Source organism: Podarcis vaucheri, assembly GCF_965113315.1.
Source record: "Podarcis vaucheri genome assembly, chromosome: 5".
Classification (NCBI taxonomy): Eukaryota; Metazoa; Chordata; class Lepidosauria; order Squamata; family Lacertidae; genus Podarcis; species Podarcis vaucheri.
The window spans coordinates 2,914,181-2,934,049 of NC_138763.1; the positions used below are offsets into that span (position 1 = coordinate 2,914,181).

Genomic DNA, 19,869 nt, shown 5'->3' on the forward strand with positions numbered 1-19,869 from the left:
GCCCCAGTTGAGATCTCTCCCCAAGCAACTCACCAGTTGCCCAGAAGAAGCCTGCTCCTCCCACTGCCAATGCAACTTGGCAATAATAGTCCCTACCTTGCAGGGTTGTAGTTACAGATAGGTAGCCGTGTTGGTCTGCCATAGTCAAAATAAAAAAATTCCTTCCAGTAGCACCTTAAAGACCAACTAAGTTAGTTCTTGGTATGAGCTTTCGTGTATCTGAAGAAGTGTGCATGCACACGAAAGCTCATACCAAGAACTAACTTAGTTGGTCTTTAAGGTGCTACTGGAAGGAATTTTTTTATTTTGCAGGGTTGTTGCATGGATAACTGAAAAAAATATATACCGAGCAGAATATTCCTTGTTTTCAATAGGAACCTCAAATATTGGCCTTTTGGACTTACTCAAACGCAGGTCTACTACCCAGCCAACAGATCCAAAAGTACGCAAGACACGGATGTTTATAGTGGGCACTGTCTAGAGAACAATTCAAATTCTTCCTTAAGCTAATTTAATTTTTTATATACTGCTTTTCATAGGGCACCCAGCCCTCTCAAGGCAGCTCACGCAACAAGGTAGATTAAAAGGGCGAAACACACACAACAACGACAACAGTTCAATTGAAAATCCAGCAGTAAAACAGGGGAAAAAATAAGATAAAGGGGAAAATAGCAGGGAGAAAACAACACTGGTGCTTTATTTGCACCTAGAAACTCTGGACCAGCTTCAGATTAATCAGTTAAAAGTGGACAGAAACAAGAGGCAATTTGAAAGCAGTCAATAAGGCTGCCAAGAGAACTTTCCAAAGAAGGAAGCTCCATAATGATGGGTTCAAAACAGAGAAGTCCCTCTCTGCGGTACTTGCCAGCCTGACGGACTGTATTAGCAAGAAGAAAGTGCAGAGAGAGAAGTTTTTTCTCGTTAACACTAGAATTTGTGGACGTCCAGTGATGCCGAATGCTGGAATGCTCATGACAGACAACAGACAGGAATTATTCGTGTAGAGCATAGTTACTGTACCTTTTGCTCTATAAGGCGCACCTGACCATAAGACGCACCTCGTTTTTACAGGAGAAAAGGGGGAAAGCCCCATTTTTTTGAGGATCAGCTCACAGTTGTGGAGCTTACTTTGCAAAGGGAAAAAATCCTGCTTTTATGGGGTTCAACTCACAGTTCTGCAGATTATTTAGGAAAGGAACAGGAGCTGTTTCTACAGTTTCCAGACAGATAATCTAATCAGCCAGTCATGTGCAGAACATTCAACAATGGAGGCCTGGGCTAGGGGCCAGAAAGGGAGCCAGCGATCGACCGCACATTCACTCCATAAGACGCACAGACATTCCCCCTGACTTTTTAGGAGGAAAAAAGTGCGTCTTATGGAGCGAAAAATACGGTAAACTGTGGAACTCACTTCCCCAGGAGGCAGTGGTGCCAGCACCAACCTGGAAGGCTTGAGAAAAGGGTGAGACAAATTCATGGAGGAGGAAAAAACTTATCAGCTGCTATGAGCATAGCTGTCAACGTACAGATTTGAAAATAAGGGACCAGAAGCCTCGAAAATAAGGGATCAGCAGCCAGGAATTTTAGTCAACCAGCTGAAATACGAAGTTAAAAGGGACCAGATAATTTGGGGGAGCAGTGCCAGTTTTTAGCCCTTTGTTTCCAGAGGTTGCTGCTCAAGACACCAGCTGATGAAACACTGCAATTAAATAACTACAAGCAGCAACCACTTTTCGCGCAAAACGAAGTCCAAGCTATGAAGATGCTGCTGCAGTTCTGTATCTTTTCTCTTGTGCTCCATCTGCAGCTCTCAATTCCATCAGGTGGGGCGGGAAATAGCGCCTGAAGTAAACCCGCAGATCAGACCATCTATGCTAGTCTACCACTACAAATCTATGGGAGAAGCGCTTGCGGTCCTTCCTCCACTTTCCCCCTCTATGGTTAGCCCTTGGAACACCTGCCTCCTCCTCCTCTCTCTGAACTGCTTTCTCTATGGTTGCCCTCGCTCTCCTCTCAAGGCTCCTCAGTCCCGGTGGGGAGGGGCTCCCGGGGCCAAGGCTGGTGAGAGGAGGCCGGAGGGGGGTGGGTGGGCCGGGCAGCCAAGCAACCCAGTTGGAGCCTCCCTCCTCCCTGGCCGGCAGGGAGGGAGGGAGAGGAGCTGCTTCCTTTGAAACCCGGGAAATTTAAGGGACATCATCAATAAGGGACAGCAGCGGGACACGGCGCTGGGATAAGGGACTGTCCCGCCGAATAAGGGACGGTTGACAGCTATGGCTATGAGCCAGGATGCCTCTGCTCTGAATACCAGTTGCTTCTGAATCCCAGTTGTTGGACACCACAGGAGGGGAGAATTGATTGTGTGTGTGAATGCTGCTTGGGGGTTTCCCAATGTGGGGATCTGCATTGGCCCCTATGAGAACAAGATGTTGGACTAGATGGACCACTGGCCTGACCAAGCAGGCCTTTCTTATGTTACTACAATGTCAGGTGAAGTCTCAGGTGCCAGGTAGCAGCTCGCTTGCAGGTTGCCGTGAAGCCTCAGGCAAGGTCTCACTCTGATGTTGCAAAGCATCAAAGCCACTAGGTCTTTTTCTGTGTTTGTTCTACTTTGTGTCCCACTTCCTCAAACAATGTGCAGCTTAGAATACAACCTAAAAACCAGACAAATTTACTTTGATGGTGACCAGACCAGCTTCTAGGCTCCCACCCTGAACATCGCAGTTTAGCAGAGGGAGAGGCATTGCCAGTGATTTTTTTCTTAAAAAATGTCCAGGGGTACTCTCATTTTGAGGGACGCGGGTGGCGCTGTGGGTTAAACCACTGAGCCTAGGACTTGCCGATCAGAAGGTCAGCGGTTCAAATCCCCACGACGGAGTGAGCTCCCGTTGCTCGGTCCCTGCTCCTGCCAACCTAGCAGTTTGAAAGCACGTCAAAGTGCAAGTAGATAAATAGGTACCGCTCTGGTGGGAAGGTAAACGGCGTTTCCGTGTGCTTCTCTGGTTCGCCAGAAGCGGCTTATTAATGCCGGCCACATGACCCGGAAGCTGTATGCCAGCTCCCTTGGCCAGTAAAGTGAGATGAGCGCCACAACCCCAGAGTCGGCCATGACTGGACCTAATGGTCAGGGGTCCCTTTACCTTACTCTCATTTTGACTCAAGAAAACCACCATTTTCTAGTTCAACTCAGGGATATAAATACAGTAAAAGTACTGTGCAAAAGTTCACAAAATGTTTAGGGGTATGCGTACCCCCAGAAAAAAAAGCACTGGGCACCACCTAACTGCAAACCCAGCTTAGGCTGAAATTGAATCGCATGTGTGATTTAAAACAATATATATATTTCTCTCTATATTAGGCTGTACGGAGGCACACATGCTCATGAATTTGCATGGGCATCAAAGGCAAGGTGCAAGGCAGGAGCGTGGCAAGAGGCTCTCTTCTGCGTGACCTGCTTTTGAATAAACAATGTTATATTCCACAGTCAATTATCTCCAAAGTACAAAGTGTTCTGTTACCAAAAAAAGACCGTGAGCAGCGGCTGGTCTGAGAGGGCGCATCCGCGCACCGGAGCGAGCGCTTAATCTTTTGTGTTCCCGTATAATTTTATACAAATGGGGTCGGTTTGGAGGCCACAGACAAGATCCTGCCATTCCCCTTTTAGCCCTATTATTCTGCAAAGCGTCTAATTGCAGGCTTCGGCGAGAGGTGCTGGCATTGCTAGGGAAATGAGAGGAGGTACGCTTTGCACAGCTCGGTAACAAGGCTTCCGAAAGGAAAGTGGAAAAACAAATCATGGCTTGTGCGCATCGAACGGAAGGGGCCTAATAAGGCCCACAGGACAAACACTCCCCGTTATTACGGCTTCGTTATGCAAGGAAATGCCTTCTGAAAATGTCTGGTTTTCGGTAACGCTGGCTCTAAAAAGGAATCAGAATCTGCAAGGCCAGATGCCCTCTTTCCTCTGCCCCTTTGGGGGCATCAGAAATGCAAGAGCATCTTGGCAGAATGCTGGCAAACAGGTTTGTCTGCTCCCTTGCACAAGAGCCATCCTGCCATTACCAGCAACTAGGACTCAAAAGCACTGCTTCCTCCAAATGTGGAGGCAGACCATAGCCATTGTGGCTACTAGCCACCAATGGCCCTCTCCTCTCTGAATCTGTCCAAGGTAAAGGAAGTTGGCAGCTGAACTGCTGAACAAAGACGATTTGGCGTAGAGGAAAGAGATTTATTAGAAATTTGCAGCAGAAACAGTTTTGATGCAGGCTATTGTCTGTCAGCATCTTAAAAAGCAGAGACAACATCTTGCCAACAAAGGTCCGTATAGTTAAAGCTCTGGTTTTCCCAGTAGTAATGTATGGAAGTGAGAGCTGGACCGTAAAGAAGGCTGATCACTGAAGAATGGATGCTTTTGAATTCTGGTGCTGGAGGAGACTCTTGAGAGGCCTATGGACGGCAAGAAGATCAAACGTATCCATTCTGAAGGAAATCAGCCCTGAGTGCTCACTGGAAGGACAGATCCTGAGGCTGAGGCTCCAATACTTTGGCCACCTCATGAGAAGAGAAGAATCCCTGGAAAAGACCCTGATGTTGGGAAAGATGGGAGGGCACAAGGAGAAGGGGACGACAGAGGACGAGATGGTGGGACAGTGTTCTCGAAGCTACCAGCATGAGTTTGACTAAACTGCGGGAGGCAGTGGAAGACAGGAATGCCTGGCGTGCTCTGGTCCATGGCGTCACGAAGAGTTGGACATGACTAAACGGCTAAACAACAACAACAACATTGTCTGTCAGCTGCTCGGAGCCTCAAGAAGGAGGGCAGGAAATATTAGCTTTATCCATATCTGCATCCGTATGAAAAATGTAAGAATCAAAGAAAACTAACAATGACTCTTCAGAGAGTTCTTCTAGGGCTTGTGGCTCCAACTAGACCCACTCCTGATTCCTCAGCTAACTGGAAAGATGAATCCAAAGAAGGCTTGTCCCAAAGTTAAGTTAAGAGGATTAAAAAAGGAGCATCCAGGTACTGGGCCTCTTGCACATTCATGTGCAGTACATTGCTAGCACACAAACAACCCACAAAAAAGCTAATGCTATTCTAGGCTGCATCAACAGAAGTCTAGTGTCCAGATCAAGGAAAATAATTGTCCCACTCTGTTCTGCTTTGGTCAGACCACACCTGGAATACTGTGTCCAATTCTGGGCACCACAATTTAAGAAGGATGTTGACAAGCTGGAAGGTGTGCAGAGGAGGGTGACCAAGATGGTCAAGGGTCTGGAAGGTTGCACTTCAAAGCTGCGGGTTTCAGTTGCTGTCTTGCTGTTCTCGAAGAGGTTCTGCCCTCGCCTGCTCCAGGAACACACTGAGTTAATTAGCTGAATTATCTGCTTGAAGCGCAGGCAACCCCATGTTTAGCATCATCAGAGCTGCTTAAGCGTTCCTCAAGAGGAGGACAAATCCAAAATCAACTCTGAGGGGGTTCTGTCCCATTGGAAAAGCCAAAGTCAAAACTTTAGATGCAACCCTTTGACCTGGAACCAGAAGTTTGCTTAGCACATCCCATGGACCGACTAAGGCCTTTTGTTCATGCAGGCTGGATTGTTTGCAGAGTTCCAGCAACCCTGTGCACAGAGTCATGGGATTGTAGGGTTGGAAGGGGTTCCCAAGGGCCATCTAGTCTAACCCCACAACGCAGGAATCACCACTAAGGAATCCCTAATGTGGTCATCTAACCTCTGCTTAAAAGCCTCCAGTGAAGGACAGCAAGCACAGCAGAGGCACAGGGGAACAGGGTGACACTCCGGGGCACATGGCAAGGTGATGATTCGGCGCATGCAAGGTGTGTGCACCTGGTCTGCAAAAAAACCCCTTCCCCTCCCAATGTTGATGTTATTCATATCACCCGCACATACAAAACACATTTTCACGGTGGCATCAGAGGAGCAACATGTTTTCAGCCTGCGAAGGTGGAAATGGAAATTCCAATTTGCACACCGAAATGCTGCTGGTTAGATGGGGGTGACTGCAAGTGCTTAAGACGGACATGGAAATCCCTGATTTGCCAAAGGGCAGGCAAAGCGCGTCTTCCGAAAACAATGTTTGCAAGGGTAAAAGCAACACACAGCCACACCTGGTCCTAAATCATTTAGCAAGACTTGCTGGCGGCTTTGTTTGCGCAGAATAGGATGGGCTCTCCGAAGTTTATCCCACTTGTAAATCTTCTAGAATCACAGAAGTGTAGAGGTGGAAGGGGTTTGCTTTATATATGGACCATGGGTTAGGAACATAAGAAGAACAGCTGCTGGATCAGGCCAGAGGCCCATCTAGTCCAGCATCCTGCTCTCAAAAAGGCCAAAAGGTTGCCTGCAGGAAACCCACAAGCAGCGTTCACACACAAGAGCAGACTCCTGCCCTGTGGTTTCCTGGTCCTGAAAAGCACTGCTGCCTCCAACTGTGGATATTTGGAGCTCTTTCAGATTACTTTTCTTTGGATGAACACTTTTAATATTTTGGATTTGCATGTTTGGATTTGTGCGTGGGGCTTCCTTTGCGCTTGAACCAGAAGCTGCAGTTCGGGCAGGATGCAGAGAGGAGGGAGGGCTGACAGGCATATAACGCTCCTGCTCAGAGATCTGCACGGCTTGGTGATTTGCTACCAGATCAAGATCAAGATGCTGTTATTAGTATATGAAGCCCTTAACAACTCAGGACCAGTTTGCCTACGATATCATCTCACCCAACATTTGCCCCCTTGACCGCTTCAGTCGGTGGAATTTGTACCTCTACAGGGGCCGCATAAGACCTGTTCCACATTTGGAAGAACTTAGCCATTTTGTGTGGCAACTCCTAGACTTTGGAACTCCTTGCCTATTGACATCAGGGAAGTGCCTTCACTGCACTCTTTTCATTTTTTTTAATAAAATATTTATTAAGATTTTCAAGAAAATTACAGAATAAAAAAGAAAAAGAAAAAAGAAAAATACAAAATAAAAATAGTTAAAAAACAGTTCAATCTTTCTATCTCATATTTTTCATTTGCTTATTTCCCGGACCTCCTCACACCTTCCTTTTCTGTATTCCAGGTCCAATTGTTAATTCAGCAAATCCCTCCCCTCTTCATTCATCTTAATCTTCAATTTTTAAATATTATAACATTAATTTTTTTTTACCTATTAATAACCATTTTCTCATATTCCCTTATAGCATTACAGCAAAAGACCACTTAGTTTCTATCCAACATCATTCTAACATTCATTAATTCACTGCACTCTTTTCAGAAACCTGCTGAAACCATTCCTGTTTAGACAACCCTACCTAGACGCTTAGACAGTTGATGAAAGTCCTAAATCTGTTTTTAGTCTATTGTTATCTTAACTTTTTGCATTGTTGTTGCTAATTCTCCCTGTTGATAATTGGATTGTGTTGTCTTTTCTTGTGAACTGCTTCGAGGGTTCTGAGATCAAGCGGCCTATAAATTTCACGAAATAAGTCAACAAATAAATAAATAAATAACTGCTGTATTACTAATTACTAAGGGAGAAATGTAAAGTATTGCACTTGGGCAAAAAAAATGAGAGGCACAAATACAAGATGGGTGACACCTGGCTTGAGAGCAGTACATGTGAAAAGGATCTAGGAGTCTTGGTTGACCACAAACTTGACATGAGCCAACAGTGTGACGCGGCAGCTAAAAAAGCCAATGCAATTCTGGGCTGCATCAATAGGAGTATAGCATCTAGATCAAGGGAAGTAATAGTGCCACTGTATTCTGCTCTGGTCAGACCTCACCTGGAGTACTGTGTCCAGTTCTGGGCACCACAGTTCAAGAAGGACACTGACAAACTGGAACGTGTCCAGAGGAGAGCAACCAAAATGGTCAAAGGCCTGGAAACGATGCCTTATGAGGAATGGCTAGGGGAGCTGGGCATGTTTAGCCTGGAGAAGAGGAGGTTAAGGGGGGATATGATAGCCATGTTCAAATATATAAAAGGATGTCACATAGAGGAGGGAGAAAGGTTGTTTTCTGCTGCTCCGGAGAAGCGGACACGGAGCAATGGATCCAAACTACAAGAAAGAAGATTCCACCTAAACATTAGGAAGAACTTCCTGACAGTAAGAGCTGTTGGACAGTGGAATTTGCTGCCAAGGAGTGTGGTGGAGTCTCCTTCTTTGGAGGTCTTTAAGCAGAGGCTTGACAACCATATGTCAGGAGTGCTCTGATGGTGTTTCCTGCTTGGCAGGGGGTTGGACTCGATGGCCCTTGTGGTCTCTTCCAACTCTATGATTCTATGATTCTAATTATCTGAATGTGTGTCACACATCACCCTGTCTTCTTGCGAATTGCTTTGGGGCGCCTCTGAATGTGTGAAGCGAAATACAGTGGTACCTCTGGTTGCGAACGGGATCCGTTCTGGAGGCCCATTCACAACATGAAAAGAGCGCAACACGCAGCGGCATGTTTGCACACACGCGGGTTGCGATTCGCTGCTTCTGCACATGCGTGCGACGTCATTTTGTGCGTCTGCACATGCACGAGTGGCGAAACCTGGAAGTAACCCTTTCTGGTAGTTCCGGGTCGCCGCGGGAAATAACTTGAAAGAATGTAACATGAAGCGGACGTAACATGAGGTTATGACTGTACAGAAATGCAATCACCAGCTCCACCTGCCCGTGGGAATCAAGACCCATGCCCTTCCCCGTTTCCCACACCCATCGCCGGGGTCGGACGCTGCCTCTTACCTTTGGCTGCAGCAGAGGGGGCTGAGGACCGGTGGCCGGTTCCGTGATATAGGTTTTCTTGGCTCCAGACGACGGGTACTGCCCTGTGGGATTCTGGGCCGCAGACCCGGGAGAAGGGTATGTCGCCTCCGGCTTCCAGGAATTTTGCGGCACGTAGGATGGATCCGAGCCAATCCTCCCTCCGTAGCCTCCGGGGTAGGCCGGCTCTTGGTAGCGGCCCTGGGGGCCCCCGTACCCATAGCTTGGCTCTGGGTGAGGGGCGGTTTGGGGCGCGTAGCCATAATCCGCGGCCCGGGGCTGAGACGGCACGTAGGGCCCTGGACCCAGAGTAGACGCGGGTTGAGCCGCTTGGTTGGGGGCCAGACTGCTATACTGGGGGGCTGGTGGCTGGAAGTGGGGGGCCGGCTGGGCCGACTTCACTTGCACATTGAAGGTCGGGCGGTTTGGGGTGGAAGCCGTGCTGTAAGACGCCGGAACCGGCTGAGGTTTCAAGGTGCCGACTGGGGTCACCGGGATGGGCTGAGAGCCAGGCTTCGATGCCGATTTCTTGGTGGCCGTCAGGGGAGGCTGGTTTGGGATGACCATGCGCTTGTGGCCAGTGACTGGGGTGGCCATCGGAGGCGTAGCGATGGGAGATCCGCCCGGAATCCCAGAGCCCTGCATGTGGGAATAGAGACAATAGCAACAGACCATTAATTCGGGTCAGGAATAACATGCGCCTGAAGATTTGCCCCATTACATACTGGTTTGTCCAAGCTAGGGACGCGGGTGGCGCTGTGGGTTAAACCACAGAGCCTAGGACTTGCCGATCAGAAGGTCGGTGGTTTGAATCCCCACGACGGGGTGAGCTCCTGTTGCTCGGTTCCTGCTCCTGCCAACCTAGCAGTTCGAAAGCACGTCAAAGTGCAAATAGATAAATAGGTACCACTCCGGCGGGAAGGTAAACGGCGTTTCCGTGCGCTGCTCTTGTTCGCCAGAAGTAGCTTAGTCATGCTGGTCACATGACCCGGAAGCTGTACGCCGGCTCCCTCGGCCAGTAAAGAGAGATGAGTGCCGCAACCCCAGAGCTGGCCACGACTGGACCTAATGGTCAGGGGTCCCTTTACCTTTACGTTTTGTCCAAGCTAAGAGGGCTTAAGAGCAGCCTTGTTCACGAGGTCCCAACCAAAGAAGATCTTATTCTGGCGCAATCAGAATAAGATCCACTACTTGACTGCTGGTTCAGGACCCTAAACCATGTTTTATAACACTGACGTTTTATTTTGTTCTGTGTATATTGCAATGTTCCTTTGCTGCTATGGCTGATGGCTGACACACAAAAAGTTTCATTCATCATTCATGAGTTCCTGCAACTGGACTTTGGCTATCTAAAGATCGGTGACCTGTCCAAAAGTAGAATTGGGTCCTATATATACAGTCGTACCTTGGCTCCCGAATGCCTTGGGAGTAGAACGTTCCGACTCCCGAAAAATCAAAAACCGGAAGTGAGTGTTCTGGTTTTCGAACTATTTTCAGAAGCTGAATGTCCAACGGGGATTCCATGGCTTCTGATTGGCTGCAGGAACTTCCTGCAGCCAATCAGAAGCTGCGCTTTGGTTTCCGAACATTTCAGAAGTTGAACTGGACTTCCGGAATGGATTCCATTCGACATCCAAGGTACGACGGTATAATTAGTTGTAAGTGGGGGAAAGTGGGCATTTCCTCCCATCTAGAGTCACCACTCACCCCAGACATTAAAATCCCAGGATTAAATTATATTTGAGATGCTTCTTGCACTGCAAGGGGTTGGCATGGATGACCCACAGGGTCCCATCCAACTCTAAAATTCTAAGATTCTGTGATTCCCTGAAACACCATTCTTTTTTAAAAAATTTATTGGAAATTTTACAACATAACATAAACCCCCCACAAGCCCAATACAGAAATCCACCCTCAATAAACGTAAACATAACATACAATAAGCATAACATACAATAGTACAAACAACCAAATAAAAGACTTACTTTATCCTGTATTTGGCCTCCTTATTTACTTCTTATAAGCTGTTTCCTTTATGAATAATTATTAAGATTTTTCTAATTATAACTTAAATATCCACAAAGTCTCCTGCAGACATTAATCGAAACAAGTCCAGCTATGTATTTTAGGGCACTGTTTTGTGAAATATTCTCTGAATTTTCCCCATGCTTTTCGAAACTCTTGTCTAGTGTGAGCTCTAATTGCCTCTGTTAATCTAGCCAGTTCAATATACTCTAACAGTTTGTCTTGCCATTCCTTTTTTGTTGGCACACTTTCTTTTTTCCAATTTTTAGCAATTTCTATTGCTAAAAATTCCTGAAACACCATTCAGCGCTGATGTCTTCATTTTGGACTCTTGGGAGAAAGGTAAAAAAAAAATAAAAAAAAAATCCAGGTTAAGCCAGGTTAATTTCCCTTCCTGCTTTCATTTACAAGTTGCATCTGCAAAAAAGAAAAAAGTGATTTGGCAGGAAGGAGAGATCAAGCTACAGAGAGAACAAGCTCTGCCTCCGCTGCCTGGGAGCAGTTTTTGGAGCGGGGAGGGTGTAGGAAAGGGGTGTTAGATGCAGGGGAAAGTTTGGCTCACCTTTGCTTTAAACCCGGCGATAAAGCCACATTAAAGAAAAACGAAGGTCTTTTTGTATGTGTTTTTTAAGAGCTAAAAGGCATTGCCGGCTACTGATGTTTAAAAAGAAAAAAATCGATATCTCACTAAGGCAGAACAAAGCAGCCTCTGTCAAAGAGCCAAACTTGAAGGCAGAGGGATTTGGGATGGGGGGGGGGTGCTCAGAAAAGGAATTAATGCCAGGAGGAGGAGGAGGCATCTCAAGAAAGGTGCGCTTGGAGGAAGCAACAAGGAAATAACAGGCACAGGTTTGCATCCTGAAAGATTCCTCACATCCTTTTTTTTGTTCTCACGGCTGTGCGTGTTTGCGTGTCAGCCTGTGCCAAACGGTGTGCCAAACGGCTCGTGCAAACACATTCCCTCCTTGCAGAAAACCAGATTCTAGCAAGAGGGGTTGTGAGTTGCCCTTTCTCCCTGACATGCTGGCTTTCTAGGTGCAAGGGCATAGTTGCGAGGAGGAGAATTCAGGCCAGTGTGCATCACCGCCCCAGTCCGACTGGCACCACTACAAAAATGAAAAAATGCAAAACCAAAGCACATAAAAAATACACAATAAAAAACAATTAACAAAAGAATGGAAGGAAAAAAGGAAAGGAAAGAAAAACCAAAAAACAAAGCAAAAAATAAATTAGTATTTTCATATCTTATACTTCATTCACTAGTTTCTTGACCTCCTCACACCTCCGATTTTGTATTCCAGTTCAAATATTAAATTCAGCAAGTCCTTACCCTCTAGCATTTATCCTCACTCAAGATATTAACCTATTATAAATACCAATTTTTCAGTTATCAATCCTTATTTACATTTTCTTAAAAATCTTTTTACCAATACCACTTATTTTCCATCAGACATCGTTTTAACATTCCTTAATTTTACAGTGCTTCTGCAAGTAGTCTTTAAATTTCTTCCAGTCTTCCTCCACCGACTCTTCTCCCTGGTCACAGATTCTGCCAGTCATTTCTGCCAATTCCATGTACTCCATCACGAAATGTTAGCATTTTAAAGCGCCCTGGTCCTAATCAGCAGGTTTCTGTACGCTGTTTTGCTCGTTCTAATGCATTTTTGTACCTTATCTTGACATATATTTTTAAGGCACACTTTCCTGGAGACATAAATTACGCAGGCTTTTTTGGCAACAGGAATGAGGCAAACATTGCGAGACAGCTGCGTCCCTATGTGGACAGTGGCCAACACACTGAATCCCAGGACACAGGAACATAAAAAAAAAAACCCACAGCCTGCTGGGTGAAGCTAGTGTCTCATCTAGTCAAGCATCCTCTTCTCACAGTGACTGAACAGCTGCCCCAATGAGAAAGCCACAAGCAGGATTCGAACACAAGACCAGCAACTCCCCTCCTGGGGTTTCCAGCAACTGGCATTCAGGTGCAAGGCTGCCTCTGGCTAGGAGCCATCCATAGCCCTCTCCTCTGCCATGAATTTGTCTCATCCTCTTTTAAATCCATCCAAATTGGTGTCCATCCCTTCCTCTTGTGGCGGGGAGTTCCGTAGTTTAACTCTGTGCTGTGTGAAGGAGTCCTTTCTTTCATCTCTCTTGAATTTCCCAGCATTCAGATTCATTAGGGTTGCCATATTTCAAAAACGTGAAAATCCGGACAAAAAACCTTTTTGGGCAAAATTATTGAGCTCCCTCCCCCCTTTTTTTGGCCAAAAATAGTAAGTTTTGGGGCTTTTTAAAAAGGGAAATCGCCAAAAACGACACTGCCGACATGGGCTGCCCTACGTCCAGATTTCCTTATACATTTTTTATTATTTCCACCCGGACGCTGCTTCCGACTGCAGTATTCCAGATATGTCTGATAAATCCCAGATCCATGGCAACCCCAGTGTCATTGGATGTCCACAAATCCTAATATCAGCTTCCTCCCTTGTAGGATTCCCAGTGCCGGATTTACATATACGCTAAACAAGCTATAGCTTAGAGCCCCACTCTCTTAGGGGCCCCCCAAAAAAATTAGAGGGGGAAAAAACCCCTGGGTGTACATTTCCAAAATATAAGATAAAAACGAAGAAAATAAAACCTGCATATAGCAACAGTGTTTTGTGTTGTGTCGGCTCCCATGGTGTAAGTTATGGGCCCCACCTGCTAGCCTAAAATATCATTGCTTTGCTCCTTTCTATATATAGGGTGCCTAAATTCTTTTTTTAAAAAATGCTTTTTATTGATTTTCCAAAACAAAAATAAATAAAACATTTACATTCAACATTTATCGCGCCCGGACTTCCCTCCTTCCCTACATCGGCTTTCACAATTAACATCCACTCTTACAGATTCTTATTTACACTCTGTTCACGCCCCAAGATTTACAGTCTTTAAGCTTCTACAATTAATCTGTATATACTCAGCAAATTTACTCCATTCCTCTTTGAACTTTGTTACTTTTTGGTTCCGAATCTTACAGGTCATTTTCACCAACTCTACGTATTCAAACGTTTTCGTCTGCCACTCCATTCAAGTTGGGATTTCCTGGGTTTTCCATTTTTGAGCCACTAGAATCCTAGTGGCGGTCGTGGCGTATGTAAATAAATTGTGGTCCCCTTTTCTTAATTCATCCCCTGTTATCCCTAGCAAAAAAGCCTCTGGCTTCTTTGGGAAGGTGTATTTAAAGTTTTTTTTTTTTCATTTTTTAAAAATCATGTCCCAGAATTTAGGGTGCCTAAATTCTGCATGGACTGGTTGCAGGGCAACATGTGCAAATGGCTTGAGATCTGTCCAGGACAGCTGGACATATAAAGGGCCCCATTACCTTCAGTGGCTTAGGGCCGCATCAAACCTAAATCCGACCCTGAGGATGACCCTGACGCGACATGTTTACTGGTTTGCCACTGTTTGCTTCCCTGGCTAGGTGGGAAGAAGCAATTTTGAAGCACAGATGTCTTCAGAAGCTGGAAATGCACAAATAATAGAACTCAGCTGGGTTCAAATTTATTGCTTTTAACCACAGGTCATTCGCAATATAAACAGGGGAAAGAGACGTAGTAACAAATGTTATGGGGAATAAATCAGAATGAAGCATAAATCAATAAGGAGGGGGGAGAAACTTAATTAAGACCTGGCACTCGACCCTACAAACTGCATAATCACCGAGGCTGGCTCAGCCAGATATTTACTTTGGTTTTAATTTCCATCTTGCCATTTCCTATTTTTAGTTCTGAATGCAACTGTTAACCACAGCAAAACATTTTGAAAATGAAGATAACTGACATGATGAAGCTTCTCTACTCTGCTGTCTATGTTTGGTTTGGAGAGTGCCATTACAGCGGTTGCAGCTGATTAGATTCTGGTTAAATAAATAGGAAGTCTTACAAAACCAGTGGCAAGCAAGGCCTTTCCCTCCAATATCTTGTCTTAGCGAACAGCAAGGAGGCCATACGATCACAGGGAAGGATGGCTCAGAAATTTGGCGGCATTAAACCGCACATACTGAAAATCCCTTTTTTAAATTCCTACAGATGTTTTCTGCCGTCTGCCTGATCTGTACCTTCTGAAATAAAGCACAAAGTGAACTCAGAAAAATGACTTCGAAACTCAGAAAAATGCTTAAGCGAAAGGGTGTGCCTTAGGTGAAAATATGTGCATCATTTGCACTGCCACTTGACATCAGACAGGTGACTTTGCTGTACCCTTTTTGGCTCTTTCTTTAAAAAAGCAAACCATTTTTTTAAAAAATACAACTCTACCTTGTATTAGTGTTGATGTGTGCTTTAATCTGTTCTTAGGCTTTAGCCAACTTTTAAAAGTTAATTCATTTAAAAATCACTTCAGTGCTGCAAATGGTTGCTTTTAACTGCATTTACCCATAATTTTGTCCCCTCTTTCTCTCTCATTGGGAAGTGCTTTGAGAGGTTGGCTTCGTTTAGTTTAGTTTTTTTATTTTTAAAAAAACTAAAACCCTGCAGTGTGTGTGAATCCTGCGAAATGAATGAATAAACAAAACGCTGGTGGATTTTGGAGGAACTTAAAAAAGAGAGAAAAAGAACTGATCTAGAGATGTGGAAGAAACCAAAATCGGGATATTCATCCATCCATGTACTTAGTGTCCCACTTTTGAACAAAAAATTCCCATTGTCTCTTTCAACAACAGCTTCTTTTCACAATGCATGAGAAACAGAGGGGGTGGCAGAAAGAATTCTCTGGAAAGCATACATGTTTCTGCAAATGCAAGGCGTTTCCACCCCTGCTTTTGTGTCGGTGACTCAGCACTGGCGGAAACCGAAAATGAGCTTGTAAGCACATCTGGTTCTTCCTGGGCAGGAGGCAGGAGGGATGGCTCAGGTGTGACCCCCAGAAACCCAGAGAGGCCCTAATTCAGCACAGCACGTAGCAACTCCCTGGTCCTGAATGGGCAACTGTGCCCCTGAAGGACCAGATGTGAAGCCTGGGGGTCATTCTGGACTCACAGCTGTCCATGGAGGCAAAAGTCAATTCTGTGTCCAGGGCAGCTGTCTACCAGCTCCATCTGGTACGCAGGATGAGACCCTCCCTGCCCGCAGACTGTCTCTCCAGAGTGGTGCATGCTCTGGTTATCTCCCGCTTGGACTACTGCAATGGGCTCTACGTGGGGCTACCTTTGAAGGTGACCCGGAAACTACAACTAATCCAGAATGCGGCAGCTAGACTGGGGACTGGGGGCAGCCGCCGAGACCACATAACACTGGTCCTGAAAGACCTGCATTGGCTCCCAGTATGTTTCCCAGCACAATTCAAAGTGTTGGTGCTGACCTTGAAAGCCCTAAATGGCCTTGGTCCAGTATCCCTGAAGGAGCGTCTCCACCCCCATCGTTCTGCCCGGACACTGAGGTCCAGCTCCGAGGGCCTTCTGGCGGTTCCCTCATTGCGAGAAGCAAAGCCACAGGGAACCAGACAGAGGGCCTTCTCAGTAGTGCCTCCTGCCCTGTGGAACGCCTTATCATCAGACATCAAGGATATAAGCATCTATCTGACTTTTAAAAGACATCTGAAGGCAGCCCTGTTTAGGGAAGTTTTTAATGTTTAATGCTGTATTGGGTTGGGAGCTGCTCAGAGAGGCTGGGGAAACCCAGCCAGATGGGTGGGGTATAAATAAAAAATTGTTATTGTTGTTGTCATTAACCATAGCATGCTGCCTCAAACAGCTGTGGCTCCCTCCCAAAGCACCCTGGGAACCGTAGTTTGTTCAGGATGCCGAGAGCTGCTAGGAGACCCTGCTCCATCCCCCTCAGAGAACTACAATTCCCAGAGCCCCCAGAGGAGATTGGTTGACTGTTAAACCGCTCTGGGAATCGTAACGGGGGGGGGGGGAGGAAACAAGGGTCTCCCTAACAAGTCTCAGCACCCACTTAACAACCTACAGCCCCCAGGAAGCCATGACTGTTTAAAGTGGCCTGATCCTGCTTTAGAGGGCTGAACTTGCTCTTCGCATAAAGGATATATTTATACCCGTATCTGAGCAGGGAGGGTGGGGGGAGAGAGCCCCTCTCCTCCCTCTAAACATAAATGAGATGCAAGTTATATAATAAAAGCCATATAATAACCCATTCAAATAACAAGCTTCCTGAAGGCCATTCTGCTGATTTCAAGCCTTTTGTGCCAGAAAAGGGAAATTCACGAGGGGATGAACTTCAATTAAAGCTTTGGCTGCTTTTTTATCTAACGCATTAACACGGGTAGGCCATTAATTTCCCCGCCATTAAGGATTAGCTTTGGTCTCTGAAGCCACCTACGAAGTCTCGGGCCCCAGATCCCCGCGCTGTGCAGATGGGGAGCGGAAAAAGAGCCTTGGACCTCAAATGCGCGCTTATGCCTTTACCGGATGAGCACCTCATGTTCCCAGGGCAGCTTGCAGCCGAAGTTAAGAGGCAGTCCAGCAAAATCAAGAAGCTGGAAGTGGGAAGATTCGGGGCAGGCTGAAAGAAGTCCTCCTTCACACAGAACAGGGTGAAACTGTGGAACTCGCTGCTGCAGGAGAAAGTGGCGGCGGAAGAGGATCAGACAAATCCACAGAGGGAGAGAGGCTATCAATGACTACGATGCTTCTGAATACCAGTTGCTGGAAACCACAGGAGGAAAGAATTGTTCCTGTGCTCAGATCAGGGCCGGACTGAGGTTTGATGAGGCCCTACAGAAGGTCATGGGGCCCTTTATATGTCCAGCTGTCCTTTGTCAACAACAAATCGTCGCTGCTTTTTGTGTTGAATACAAGCTATATGGTAATTTATGGACCTCATAGGTATCTCAAGCCATTTGCACATAACAAATAGGAACCTACACAACACAAAACACTGTTGCTGTGGGCTATTTTATTTGCTTTTTATCTTATATTTTGGAAATGTACATCCGGGTTTTTTTCCCCTTTATTTTTTTGAGGGGGGGCAAGAGAGTGGGGCCCTAAGCTACAGCTTATTTAGCTTATACATGGGTGGCGCTGTGGGTTAAACCACAGAGCCTAGGACTTGATGATCAGAAGGCCACCGGTTCGAATCCCCGCGACGGGGTGAGCTCCCATTGCTCGGTCCCTGCTCCTGCCAACCTAGCAGTTTGAAAGCACATCAAAGTGCAAGTAGATAAATAGGTACCGCTCCGGTGGGAAGGTAAAGGGCGTTTCCGTGTGCTGCTCTGGTTCGCCAGAAGCGGCTTAGTCATGCTGACCACATGACCCGGAAGCTGTACGCCGGCTCCCTTGGCCAATAAAGCGAGATGAGCGCCGCAACCCCAGAGTCGGTCACGACTGGACCTAATGGTCAGGGGTCCCTTTACCTTTAAATCCGGCACTGGCTCAGATTAGAGGCAGATTGGTCCAACTGGTTTGGTGGCGCTGAGCACAGAGCCTCAGGGTGCCACCAGAGACGACACAACTATTATTTGGAATGGACTGTGAGATTGGGGATTGGGGATGCACAAGGCACTGCTGAAATTTGAGTCCCCAACATCTGCCACTGCTCAGATCCTGAATTGTGGGTGTCCGGCTGGCACCTGGTCGGCCCCTGCGAGAAAAGGACGCTGAACTATTTGGGTCACTGGCCTGATCCTGCAGGCTCTCGTTCTTACTTTATCCCAGAACAGCATCTGAAAAGCACATGAAAGAGTGGATGGCAGGTTTGTGTTTGTCTGTTTATGCGATGGGGAGGAATGGAATGGTACCCTCTCTGCCCCTTGGCAACATCTGCACCGGAAAGAAATCACGAAAACCGGGTGCAGCGCTAAAGCTCCCAAGGAAGGGACAAACCCAGCCCAGCCTTGCGCTCTGTCTCTCTTTCTCCTCTTCAGTTGTCTAGAAGCGAGACCGCCAGGCCCAGACTCCCTTCCCTTCCTCCTGCGCTGCGACGGCAGATGGCGAAAAGCAAAAGCCTCGAGTTCTAATTCATATGGAGGGGCCCATGGGAGGCCTGATACGGCTTGCTCAAGCTGCAGGCAGCACTTGCGTCAACCCCCCCGCTCCAGGTCTCTGGCACCTTTTGTTCCGAACACCACGAGCCAAGCGTGCGAGGCCTGATCCTTGCACGCTCCTCGCCAAGGTCCTGCCACAAAGATGAGCACAACTGTTAAGGGCGCAGGTCCCTGCTGGGGTCGCCGCGTCAGAATCGCCTCCCTGGGAACGGACGTCAGAGACGTGCTAATTTCATTAGACCTGAGCCGGAATAGATGGCGGGGATTAGCCTGCCAGCCAGCACTGGTTACTGGGGTAACCTGGGGTCTCTCCCTGCCGTGGATGCGACCGAATTAACGAGAGCAGGGTGGTGGGGTTTGTGTGTGTGTGTGTGTGTGTGTTTTCATAAAAATCCTACGCATGAAGGGAAGCAGAAGGATGATGCCGGGGAGCACTGCTGCGTCAGTGATGCTCGCCGGCGAGATGGAACGGGAGCCGCCGCGATCTGTACGTACAACATTCCCCCGAGGCACAAGAAAGTAAACAGAGCCTGCGGAAATAATTAATGCTGGCAGCCACTGAATGCCGTCACCGCTACTTAGTCGCACTACAAGCAAGGGGGGGGAGGAGAAGCCGTGACATTGGCAGGAAGGATGCTCGGCAAGGGAGAATCCTGCACCAATGGCTTTCCTCTCTCCCTGCAGCCATTGAGCACCTCTCCCCACTTGCAAGGAAGAAGCAGGCTGCAGTGCTTCTGGACTGAAGGGATAGCTCAGTTTGGTAGAATGTGAGGCTCTGAATCTTAGCGCTGTGGGTTTGGGCCCCGCTTTGGAACTGGCATTCAGGAACAATGCTGCGTCTAGCTAGGAGCCATCCATAGCCCTCTCCTCTTTCAATGAATTTGCCTCATCCTCTTTTAAAGCCATCCAAATTGGTGGCCATCCCTTCCTCCTGTGGCAAGGAGTTCCATAGTTTAACTCTGTGCTGTGCGAAGCAGTCTTTTCTTTCATCACTTCCTCCTGCGGCCTTGCTTTGGGCCCCGCACAGTCCCTTCCAACTACAGTGGTACCTCTGGTTGCGAACGGGATCCGTTCCAGAGCCCCGTTCGCAACCTGAGCAGAAC

General features: G+C 47.0%; 1 protein-coding gene and 1 long non-coding RNA gene across 4 annotated transcripts in view; both read right to left on the minus strand.

Moving 5' to 3' along the window:
• LOC309533369 overlaps positions 1-19,869 on the minus strand; it is a 190,820-nt gene that overhangs the window by 84,772 nt on the left and 86,179 nt on the right. The window lies entirely within an intron of this gene.
• Positions 1-19,869, minus strand: part of LPP (LIM domain containing preferred translocation partner in lipoma) — a 300,872-nt gene that overhangs the window by 79,390 nt on the left and 201,613 nt on the right. For all 3 annotated transcript variants that reach the window (XM_082224279.1, XM_082224280.1, XM_082224281.1), the window contains one exon: positions 8,738-9,394. In XM_082224279.1, coding sequence (XP_082080405.1) covers positions 8,738-9,394 — 657 coding nt within the window. The remainder of the gene's footprint in view (positions 1-8,737; positions 9,395-19,869) is intronic.